Below are 12,607 nucleotides of genomic sequence, written 5' to 3'. Positions count from 1 at the left end.
CTCTTTCCAGGAAATTTGCAAAAAGAAAAAAGAATATTGTACCACCCCTTCTATCTTCATACATCATCTTTCACTCTCAGATAAATATCAGATAAATTGTGTATAAATTGGAGATATTCTTTTTTTGCTAATACAGGATGAGCAACTGTAACTCCAAACTGTTGGTTCCTGAGCCAACACTCATGGCCCTCAGGCTTCAGCTGTCCCTGTTTATTAGGAATTTTGTTACCCAAGGACTGCAAGGATGAATTGCCTAGAGATTAGGGCCTTCCTGGTGTTTACATACAAATATGTATTTTAAAACAGATGTATAACCACACTTCTTTCCTAATTGCGTTATTAATTATTTATCCAAGAGTGCAATCAATAAACTGCCAGTATCAATTTTGCTCTTTTCTTGTAGCTTGAGAGGAGTGGATTCTGAATTCTGTCACACTCAGGCCAGCCCTGTTTACACAGCACAGAGGGTGGGAAGGGGACATGCTCTTCCTTAGTTTCAGGGAGCTGTGTGTTGTCTCCACAGACTGTAAAACCCACTGTCAAGTCCTGAGCCTCTTCCTTCTGAGAGTGTGTTGAAATTATTAACCTAAAGGGGAAACAGCCAACCAGGAAATGAGCCAACTCTTTGCCTACTTAATGACCTAGAATTGTTGCATTTAACAAAATTAGGGGAGGGAAGGTGATAGGTGTCTTATTTTTTCTTTCAAGAATTTGCCAAAAAAGCTTCCTAACCTAATGGTCCCAGGAAAAAGAAGCTGAAGGATCTCTGAGTGGACCAGCCAGACTGCAGACAGATTTGAGTTTGAAAAGGATACAATTTCTAATGAGCATGGCTTTTTCATGTGCTTCTTCACATTGTCCTGAACTATTCTTTTTGTTCTTCTGGCAGACAGACAAGTTTAGAAGTTAACAAGCTAAATCTTGTAGATGTTTTTAAGAACTGCAGAAAAGGCTACTTGAATCTTCACAGTTCAGAACTGTGTCTTTATGTTTTGGAGTTCCTTGTTCTGTGCAAAGAAGTATCTGTCCAAAGATTACACCCAAGATCCCTAAATTTGATGCATTTGCTTTTCAGGAGAAGGAATAGGAACAAATGTGAGCTAGGAACACACATGTGTTCCTGTGTGAAGGAACAAATAAGTGCTGATAGTAAAACAGTTCAAGAAGGAAGGAAAAGAGTTTTCGGGATCTACCCAGGTTCATGGGTACAGGCAGTAATGCCTTTGGAAGCAGTGAGCACAAGAAAGCTCCTACAGGTGGCACATAGAGTCTGCAGAGGATTAGTCTCTAGTGACTTTATGCACCTGTAAAATTGCCACAGGATTTAGAACAGCAAAGAAGAGTCACCATTTCAACCTTCCATGAACATAAAGGCTTGAAAATTAGCCTAAGACAGTGATTACATATGTATTCTGTCATAACTTTTTGTTATTATTTTGCAGCTCTCAAGATTGCAGTTGTAGATATCTACCACTCCAGGTTAAAGGAAAGACAAAGAAGAAAAAAGTGAGTTTTCAAGCCTTAACTGTGTTCCTTTCCTTCATTACTGTGGTTTGGTCCCAGCATTGTCCTAATACTAAACAAAATTGATTTCCTATAGCATCCTTCTGGGCAATTCCCCTGCATGGAGACCTTCTGCTATGAGATTTGCATGAGAGGCTTCATCTTGGATGTGTGGCTCTCCTTCTGTGCACAGATTAGGACCAGGCAGATGGTTTTAGCAACAGTACCAGCCCAGAAAACACAGATTAACAGACCTTGGTACTTATTTGTATACATGGCTGACAAAGAGCCCCTACACACCATAACTCTCCCTTAAAATCTCAAGTCATTAATTGTGAAAAACCTGGTTTCCAGTCCTTTTTACTGCCTGAAAGTCATTTATGCAGTGCTGTTCATATGGCCAGCCCAAATCCAGTTACATAAAACTAACTAATCTCCCAGCACAACTCACGAGGTCACAAAGCCATTTTGCAGAGTTAGAAACTGAAAGAATATTTGGGAAACTGGTCACAGATCCAGGGCTAGGAACCAGAAAAGAGAGGCAAATCTCTGCTCTTCTTGTTCCCTGTGTAGTGCTGATGGGCTGCACATTATTAATGTTCTACTTTAGGGGGAAAAAAAAAAAAGCTGCCAGTCTGTGACTAATTGCTGAGCTCCCATTTTGTCCATTGAAATGTTTGCATCATTATTTTTAATTCTTAGTGGTCCATAAGTTAGTTTTTCCACAATTTGTAATGAAGATAACTGTACTGCTGACATGAGTGTGAATAATTTATTCAGTTCATTTGACAGCTTTTTAGAATGACTCCATCTATTAATTACATTCAAATTTATTATAACTTTCAAATACTTTGTTCAATATTTAAAATTACATCTTGCTGTATTACTCCCTGCTGGAAGAATTAGTAATTTGGGGTAAGACTCCTCCATCCCTTCTCATAACACAGCACAGTTCTGCTGGTAGGGAAGAGTTGATGTGTATCGACCTGGTTCTTTTTAATTCATAAATAAAAAATATGGATGTGGTATAATTTCCATTATGACAAATCATGTCATACTAAAAGAAAGTGCCACAAGGCTCAGTTACTCAAATCAGTGTCAGTTTTTGTCAAGTTTCTACAGCAGGATGGGACAAAAATCTGGAAAATGACATAAAAGTGTGGATGTCACTGCTGAACACGGGGCAGGAATATTCTTTTAAAGAAAATTAATTATTTGATAGAGCAAATTCCAGCCTGACCTTGACAAGCCTAACATTGTAGTATCTCTTTATCATTTGCAAAGTCATGTGTTTGTCAGATCACTACATAGCAACAACCACATGACATTTGCTGAAATCAGTGACAGTTCTTTTTGTCATGCACTTGTAAATATCTTACCTGCCTTTTTACACTGCTCATTTCCCTGATCCTGTCAGGAGCATTTCAAACTTGTGACTTGCCTAAATTATCTTCCACTTCCTAAAATCTAAGCTGTCATGAGAAAATTCCTTCATCCTGCTCCCAGTGGTGAAATGGACAGTCCATCTCTCTAGCTCTAGCAGGAGATTTGTCCCTCCTGAAGCTGGAAATCACGCTTCATGAGACATTCCTTTACCTCTGATGTTGGAAGGACAAGTTGTAAGGTGCAGTAGATGCAAAATCTGTGCCTAAAGCATCTATTTCAAACCTTGGGAGTGATTGTAGCTCCCTTAGTGCTGTCAGAGCTGGACTAATGCACACCACTAGCCAAATGGCCTCTGATTAAAGCCATGCTGCATCACTACTTCATGTTTCTCAGCTCCCCAGCTCAAAGGTTATGGAAATTACATACGTGTTCACTTCTAGACCCCTCTGATGGTATAAATCAAAGTTGCTTCTGAAGCCTTTGTATTTATGAGGTAACGCATCAGTCAAAGCCTTTTATTAATACCATTTTGCTCTCGATTACAGAATTATAAGAGATCATGGCCTAATCAACCTCAGAAAATTTCAGAGTGAGTATCCAGTGTAACTGCTTAACTTCAAAGCGGCCTCTACCCGGGAAGCAGAATTTCACATATTCACAGTTTCCAGTGCTCCAGTGTGGTTTATTCATACTGGAACACATTCAGGTGGCCTGAATTCCAGCTGATTTCCTGCCCAGACTGTTTCCAGCCGGCTGGCTCTAGCTACTCCAAGCTCAGTGTTTCAGTTAGTGCCTCAGAATTGCTCTTCAGAAGCATTTTGGGCTCCAAGTAGAGAGAGGGAAGAAGGTGAAGTCTGGGCCTTAAAAGTACATCTCACTATTCCAAGAAATGATCAAGCAACATTTAAATATCATCCTTTATCCTTAAGGGCTGCTTAATTTTGTTGCTTTTCACTGATCAGTTTGTAGTTGTGACACCAAAATGGCCAAGATGTGTGCCAAATCTGGATCTCTGGGTAGTCCAGGGAGGCTGGTAGTCACTTCAGGTTCCACTGAGTTTATTCTCACAGTAGGAGTGATAAGGTGTATCATTTTCCCCTCTCTAGTTTTGGAGAGGCGATACCCAAAGGAGGTTCAGGACCTGTATGAAGCCATGAGACGATTTGCACGGATCCTTGGACCAGTAGAGCACGATAAGTTCATTGAAAGCCACGCATGTGAGTATTGTGAGGCTTTTAGAACTGATGTTCTTCAGCAGGCTCAATGAGGGGCTGCATCATCTACAACCTTTCCTAAATACATGCCACCTGTGGAGGGCAAGAGAAGGTTTTTCTCCTCCTTCCTCATCTAACTAGCTCAGAAAAACATACATGTGTCACTTGATACATTAAATGAGAAGCAAGTGGTTTTTTTTCTACAAAACCATGTCTGAGTTTTTTTTTCCCAGTTCACTGATCATTTTGGTCATATGTTAGAAGTAGTATTTTCTTATCAAAAGACCACTATTCATTTACTGGGATTCTATATCACTGGAAGAAAAGAGTCTCTAAAAATTAGGTCTATATTGAGAATGGGGAGCTCACAGCAAGTTGTGAATTCTTTGAAAGATACATGTTTAGCTATTTATGTGTACATAATTATATAGTGCAGCTGTCATTATGTCCCTTACCTTAAAGGGAGAGGCATTGTTCCATCACCAAATCATCTGAGTCTTTATGCATAATCATAGCATGCATTTAGTCAAATTCCAGTACGAGTCATTACATCCTGCTTAATTCTCTGACTTAAACTGGGAAAATTGTTGCTCATTAGAAGGAACAAAGCACTTTAAACAGTTGCGACTGTATTTTCAAGACACCTAGTGTGAAATACCAAGAGCATGACCCTGCAAAATCCTGAGACCCATATGTCAAGTGCTAGTCCTAGAACCTGATTTCGTTGTTGTAGTGACAGGGAAGTCCTCAAGTTAACCTGCTAGTTAAGTACGCGCATTATACAGATCTCCTGAGTAGGATGAGTAAACAAATTCAAGACAAGCAAACTTGCTCACTGTAAAACTAAGCTATGCCTGGAAGCCAGCTGATAAAAGGCAGTAAATATCTCTAAGGAAAAGAAACATGGGTAGTTCATCTTACTGCAGAAAAACAGTTGTCTGTAAGGAAAAGATTGGGAAGGTCCAGTTATGAAAATCATAGTTCAGAGTCAATATTAGATGCTGCAAGCAGCCTGGGTGGAATAATTTGTCAAACCTATTACAGTGCCTTCCAGAAATCCTACATTATTGTTATTTGCCTTGTCCAGGGTATGGAAAAGGAACTGTTAGAGCATAAAGATAAAACAACTTCCCTGAGCACACAAGTGCTAGAAACTCACTTAAATCTGTGTTCAAGGAGTCTTGGGACAGAGTGAGTTTGAGGTCAGATACAGACTGTGCAGAGAGGTTAGCCCTGCCTGTGGTTCTCTGTACTTCACAGACAGGAATCACCAGCTTCTGTAGTAAGTACCTGATGCATTATTCAGCCCATTCCCATTCATCAAAGTGTAGAAAGATGATTTTACAACATTAAGGATGTGTTGAATAAAAAGACATTTATTTTTGAACTGCGTTTGCCTAGCTCTTTAACTGAACAAGGCTTTAGCAATAATGCTCCACTCCAGCTGTGCTCTTTTAAAGCTGGCTTGAGCCATCAGCTTGAAGAACATGCTGTCTCACAGGGCTCTGCTTTAGTCACCACTGTGTAAAAGATCCAGGAAAAAAAAAAAAGAAAAAAAATAGGTGTCATGACACTGAGGTCTCCAGTGCTTTATCTCTGGACACTTCTTCTGGATATCAACAAGTGTGAGATATGCAGAGAGGCCTGAGACCTCTACACAAATGAAGTAGCCTTTTTTATCCCAAAATTGGATCATGGAAGCCTTTTTTTGTTTGATTTTTGGCCTGAAATTAATGGGGGGAAGGGTGCAGGGTGGAATGTAAAACCTCCCCATGCCAAGTCGTTGTCATGAGGGAGAAAATCGGAGTCCGGCCCAGAGCTAGAGAAGAGTTTCTCACTTATTTCCTTAAGTGGAAAACCAACAGTCTGGAAACATTGACCAAGGCAGCTGGTGAGAAGGTGGTCTGTGTGGTCTGTTCCCATAGGTGCCAGGACATATGATCACCTGAAGAAGAGCCGGGAGGAGGAGCGGCTGAAGCGCACCATGCTGGCCGAGGTGCTGCAGTACATCCAGGACAGCAGTGCCTGCCAGCAGTGGCTCAGCAGACAAGCTGACATGTATGGTCACAGTAAGACTCTGCTTTTTTACACACCTCTGCTGTAGCCAGGTGCATCGTTTTTCTGTCTGCTAACAACAAATGCCTTCCCTGTTTATTACAGCAGGAACAGCCTGCAAAATCCAGCAGGGCAAGAAACTGGAGCACAGCAACAGTGCTTGTGCAGACAAGAAAGTGGCTAGTAAGGGCTCAGAACCTCAGTTTTCTGTATGCTGTATTTCAGGAGCTTAACTGCTGTTAATAAAGTCATGGAGAGAAATGAAGTCTTTATGGATATTAATGAGGGCACAGATGACACTTGATATGTTTCAGGTTGTTTTAGATGTAGCAGCATTATTAATGTGTCATCACCCTGCACAAGCACTTTGATTTAAGGAGCAAGCTGCAGTGCAAAGGAAGTGCATCCTGTGTGCCACGTGGTCTGAAAAGATGATGTAGAATTTCCCTCATCAGTCTACACTGAATTTTTTTATTTTGTCTTCCCTTTTTTTTTTTAATAAACAGGTTTCAGACATGGTCTTTAATCTGGGAGTGCTAAATATTTCTAAATCCTGTTGACTTCAGATCAGGGCTTGGCTTACACAAGTTGAATTGTATAATTATTAGAAGCTGGGGAAAAAGTAGTTTCAGTGCCAATAAATACAGTTATTCTTAAAAGAAAAAAAAACCACAAAACACCATTAAAGCAAGTTGAATATTTCCTTTCTTTTCAGTGATTCCGGCCTGACTCCCACGGTACCAGTTCCTTCAAATTCAGGTAACTGCTAGATGATGGTCTATGATAAAAAGCCAACCATACATCAGTAATACTGTTTCTGACAGCCAGCTGGAGAGTGACTCTTGCTTAAGTGCAAAAGTGTCAGTCCTCAGGTTTCATGGTTAAGCACTGCTCAAGTCATTACCTCAATTGGCAATTCATCCCATGTGCAAATCCTGTAGGGCTTTTTGCTGAATGTCTAGATTTTTCTGACTACAGGTGGAAAACCCATCCTAAAGCTACACTAACAAGGCAGGAAAGTAAAGAATTTTCACATGAGGAGAAATTTTTATCTTTACAAGGTAAAACTAATCCAGGTGTTCTAATCAAGTACATACCACTGCAGTATGAAACTAGCAGAGCAATTTGGGAAGGCAGAACACCAAGAAGCAGTTGCCTCAGAAGCAGGCAGTGGTTGCAGCACCAAGCACTGAAACAAAACAGGTTGCCTGTCCTTTATATGAATATACCTTTATATTCTTTAATTCTGTAATCACCAATTATGTGGTTTTCCACCAAGAGGACCCCTACTTCTTTCAGCGTCCAGTAAGCGTTTTGGAGAGACAACAGGATTGTGGATCTTATGCTGGGCACCCAGAGTCCATGAAATGGGTGCAGCCTCCCTCCCCTCAGCTGAAGGGCTTAATGTTTTTGTCAAGTATTCAGTGGCCAGTGAAGGGGAAGAGCCCAAGACAACACAAATTGCTTTGCCTACAGAACTCAGATAGCCTGCAATGTTTACAGCCATTATCATATCCTGAACAAAACCCAAACAAAATACCATATAGTTGGTAATTAAACAAACATCCTGCAGACTGAATAAGGCAAGGATGCTGCGGAAAAAACTGCCACGTGGCTATATAATTAAAGCCTGCATCATACTGAATATACAAGAGGGCAAATTAGCATTGCTTAACTTTACTTCTAGAGTTTGAGATCTTGATTTTGCAGCCTTAATATGTTTTCTTTACCGTAGGTTTGTGTGTATATTATTTCCTAGGTTTATAAAAGTAAAACCATACTCTGTCATGTTTCATCACAGCCCACTCATTCCAGGCTGTAGAAAGAGGGAGCAGTGCTGGGAAATAACTTCATCTACACCAACCAGAGACTCACAACTCCAGCTTATTTCTAGCCCTTCTGTTCTTTCCCTGGCCAGGCTCCCCTCACCCAGCCAGGTGTTCATTTGTTTGCTACAGATGGACAGGAGAAGGCGACTGACCAGTCCCAGACGTAGGACCCGGACAGGGCAGGGTCTGGGGCAGTGGCCAGCACAGTCCTTGGGAAAATAGAGCTGCAGATTTTCCAAGATCTAATAATCACTTTGCCAGATTTGGGAAGTTTGTCCTGGGACAAAAAAACCTATCTGACAGTGCCAAATATGCAACCCACAGCACAGGGGCAACAGACTTTCTACAAATGTAAATAAATAACCCTAGCTTTGTTCTGAGGTCTGGAAGTTTTAAAAAAATACTATTAGGAAAAAAAAACCCAAAACCAAAAACAGCAACACTGCAAGCAGACAGCCCTTGTGAAGGTTTAAATTGCACCACTTAAAGCTGAGCAAAGTTAAAAACAGTAGCACAAGTGAGAACTGCCAGACTAGTTGCGATGTTTCTTTCAGTACTGTTTATCAGGACAAAAATAAATCCACAAGCTGCATTTGCTTTACAGTGTCTGCATCATTTCTAAAGGCATTTAAAGAAAACTCTATTTGGGAAATGACCAGTAATTCCAGAGAACTGGCTGAATCACACCAATAAATAATTTCAGCCTCCTGGCAAGGGGCTGGCTTCCCAGCTGCTGGGGTTCAGTTGCGCAGCTGTGCACCCTTGGGTGCAGCCACCAGGCACACTGCCCTCCCTGCCCTGGCTGGAGGAGCCACCTCAGTCAGGAGGCAAAGCCCAGCTTAGCCGGGGGCAGTGCTAAGATGACAGGCTGTTGTCTTTCAGTGCCTCCCAGAAGCCAGTGAGCCAGGGGTCACAGCACAAAAGTCCTCATGCAGGTGCTCACAGCACCGAACCACGGCAGTTGCAAAACCATCAGCACCGTTTTTGTGTTAAGCCTTAAATAACCCTGTCTATAAACACTGAGATCATACTGGGTTAATGTCACAGGATATAATTGCCTCTGTGATAACACACCTAAGGAACAGCCACCGCCAAACTGCTCCCAGTATTTGTCAGTGTTTTCCTTCCTTGTCTCTGCAGGCAGACGCAGTGCCCCTCCGCTGAACCTCACGGGTCTCCCAGGGACAGAGAAACTCAACGAGAAGGAGAAGGAGGTAAGGAAAGGAAGGGAGAGATAATCTGCATAAAACTAAATTTTCACAGTGCAGGGGTGGTCACACCATCTGCCTTAGGTGCTGTGAAAATCACCTCAGCTGTATGCCCTGACTACACTTTCCTGCTCCCAAAAATCATTCAGGTTTTCCAGTTGGCTTCTTGATTTCAGTTACTGTACATCCAACACGGCTGCAGCAGGTTTGCTTATTTAACAAGGAAAGGTGGAGTGAGCCAAGGTGTTCTTACATCCCATCATAACCTCCAGAGTATGATATCCTTTCTTCCTCCCTTGTGAGGCTGGGGTGAGCAGAAGGGTTATTTTTTTCTTAATGAATTTTTTTTAATTGGCAGAGGATTTTAAGGGCTTCCCTGGGCAGATCACTGTGGCTCTTTTCGTATTGCAGATACCTCACAGCCAAACCTCAACCAGTTCTGGTTGGTTTTTCACTTGTAACACTACTGTGAACCATGGAGACAGTAACAGGATGTTCTTTCATGGGTTTTTTTTTCCATATTTCTGCTTCTCAATGCATATGCCAAGCTTTTTGTGTGCATCTGTGGCAGAAAATGGAAGCTGGGTTTCCTTAAGCCATGGTTTTGGCTTGGCCTGGTGCTGTGGTTTGCAGTCCCATGTAGAGCTCTTGCACAGTCACCTAAAATGATCAGAGATGCAGGGAGGATCAACAGAGCAGCCAGAAGTGGGACTGCGACCCCCAGGACAGGCAAACAACACAGCAAGGGGCCTGCCCTCTAATTATGGCTCAGGGTTTTTCAGTCCAGTGTAGGCCTGTCCCCTAATTCAGTGAAAGGCAACAATGGAAAGCTATCAAAGTAAAAGACTGGTACTTTTTAAAATATAAGTCACAATCAGTCCTTAGCTTGCCCACAAGGCAGATTTCAGGGTATGCAAAGCACAGATGTATTTCAGCCTTCTCCCTCTGCATGGGAGCTTTTCCCCTTCACTGGAGTTGGCAGCATTGAAAATCAGATCACAGCTTCACCATGGAACATGGCATTTCTGGCTCCATTCAGCATATAAATAATTGTGCCTAGGCCATTAGTGGATATGGGGAATCTGATTTCCTCGTCAGCTGAGACGTAAAGTCTGAGTTCCTCTGAATTCTGCAATTTCCTATCAATGAGGAACAATCATTAAGCATTTCCTTATTAAAAGGAGGAGACAGCCAGTATCTCTATGGAGAGCAATACAGCAAACCATGGAGAAGGCAGCCACTGTTTGGAAGCTAAATGGGAGCATTGCAACCTCACAGCAGAGCACAGGCGCTCTCAGAAGTGATTCCTTTTACCAAACTTCCCAACACATCATGCCCTCCCTATGTGGTTTCCACCCTAGACTTCCAGAGGGGGCAGACGTCGTGTGCATGGCTGCTTTTGTAGAAAGGTATTAAAGACTTAGTCTGCAGGGGATTAATAGACAGATGCCCTCCCTGGCTCTGGCCCAGCATGCTGAATTGCTGGTTGCAAGTCTCTTTGGCATGTGTACTTCCCTTGGTTTGTAAAGAACAACGCCCACACAGGACACACTCATAGTTACACTCCTGTGAGCCCAGAGCTTGCTTTCATCCTCCTAGTTTATTTTTTAGTAAGGAATGTTGTTGTATGCAGCAGCCAGCAAGCTCCTCCCCTCCCTACCTGTGGATCGAAACAGCTCATAATGCAATTACTGTTGTGCTTCCCCCCTGCAAACAAAACACATTTTAAATGTTTTCAGAAAAATATTCACAACGTTACTCCCCCAACAGGGACTGCAGAAAGAGTGAGCATTACAAGTGTTGGTGTTTATTAACTTCACCTTTTGTCTTCCAGCTCTGTCAGATGGTGAGGTTGGTCCCTGGAGCCTATTTAGAATATAAAGCTGCTTTAGTGAACGAGTGTAACAAACAAGGAGGCCTGAGACTTGCTCAGGCTAGAGCACTCATCAAGATCGATGTGAACAAAACCAGGAAAATCTATGACTTCCTTATCAGAGAAGGGTACATCACAAAAGCCTGAGGACAGACATCAGCACTTTGGCTGGAGCAGACAGATGTGGAGAAGCTTTGAAGTCACTTTGACAGCGCTGAAAGATTTTAACAGTGTTGAATGAAGGACATTTCCTTTTGTTTAAAATCTTTTGGAGCTTTTTTTTTTGTAAAAACAAGTAGGAAGCTTTGTTAAATTGTATGAGTACTGACATTTCTTTGTCTAGTTTCCTTTTGACTTTCCTGTTGTCAGAATTACACTGCACATAGAGCTGGAAAGAATCATTTGCCAAATAAGCTCATCTTAAATGTGAATGGGCCTTCATCTCTTAACACCTCTTGTAACTAGAAAGAGAATCACGGTACTTTTATTCTGACAGTGACACAGAATAAGGACAGAAGAGGAGAACATAATGAGGGTCACACTTTGTAGGGTATAAGAACACAGTCCCCTCCCTTCTTGTACTCCTGAAACAGTGTCAGCTTTCAAAGGAGATGGCACATGCCCAAGGGTATGAAAATAGAGCTTGCAGTGGTCCAGTCCTTTTAGCTGAATTGTGATAAAAGATGGGAAAGGACATTGCAGGAAGGCTCCTCAACAGTTGTTACTTTCCTGTGATATTAGCACATATCACAGCATGAGAGCACTGTGCAAACCAGTCAGCTTCATCTCCTCCTTACTTGGATTTGTGATTGTCAAGTTATATGTAATCCCTCCGTGTAAGTCTTGGTTGCTCCGCTGTGTTGGAAAGGCTGGATGTTGCAGCTAGAGCAGGCTTTTCAAAACATCAATAAGATGATGCTCAGTACCACGATGTTTTCTCACAAAAGATAACAAGCAGAGAGCACAACAGACTGCCCAGAGCATCCAGCCCCACCCTTCCTGCCCTCCTGTTCCTGGGGCTTCGTTCTCTCAGTTCACCCTACTGGTATGAACAGACCCAGTTGACCAACACAGCAATGATGAGGTGCAACAAGTTACTACACACACCCCCCACCCTGTCACATCAGAAAACCCATTGTATGACTTCCATACAAAACATGTATTTTAAAACACAATTAGATTATGAAGATGGTCTTTCAGGCAGTTTGGCATGGTTGACTAGGCAATAAAGTCTTTATCAAACAGCTTCCATTGCTGACACAGAACACTGAAATAACATCCCATAAGTAACCTAAAGCAGGTGACATGTTCGGTGCTCTCAAGTTTGGATTCTCATGTGGAAAAGCTTGACTGAGCTACAACTACACTGATGCCTATTTAAGTTGTTTAGATTTGGTGGCATTTTCCCCCAAAGAGTAATTATCCTGTGTACCTGAGGTGCCATTGAATATGAAGCGTTTTGGTTTGTAATAAAATAAAAATTACTTGAAACAATCTTAAATCCATCCTCCTGGACTTTGAATGAGACTGTAAAGGTCA

At 42.0% G+C, this 12,607-nt stretch overlaps 1 protein-coding gene across 1 annotated transcript in view; it reads left to right on the top strand.

Annotated features, from left to right (window-relative positions):
- The window catches only part of TADA2A (transcriptional adaptor 2A), a 22,439-nt gene extending 11,224 nt beyond the window's left edge, over positions 1-11,215 (top strand). The window contains 8 exon segments of the mRNA XM_010009043.1: positions 1,443-1,506; positions 3,435-3,478; positions 3,996-4,162; positions 5,364-5,385; positions 6,029-6,161; positions 6,874-6,917; positions 9,128-9,201; positions 11,030-11,215. Of these exon segments, the coding sequence (XP_010007345.1) occupies positions 1,443-1,506; positions 3,435-3,478; positions 3,996-4,162; positions 5,364-5,385; positions 6,029-6,161; positions 6,874-6,917; positions 9,128-9,201; positions 11,030-11,215 (734 nt within the window).
- Positions 11,216-12,607: the final 1,392 nt, after the last annotated feature.

This window comes from Chaetura pelagica, unplaced genomic scaffold, assembly GCF_000747805.2.
Source record: "Chaetura pelagica isolate M959 unplaced genomic scaffold, ChaPel_1.0 scaffold72, whole genome shotgun sequence".
NCBI classification, from domain to species: domain Eukaryota; kingdom Metazoa; phylum Chordata; class Aves; order Apodiformes; family Apodidae; genus Chaetura; species Chaetura pelagica.
Note: the sequence above shows the minus strand (reverse complement) of the source record. Positions and strands in the feature narration are given on the sequence as shown.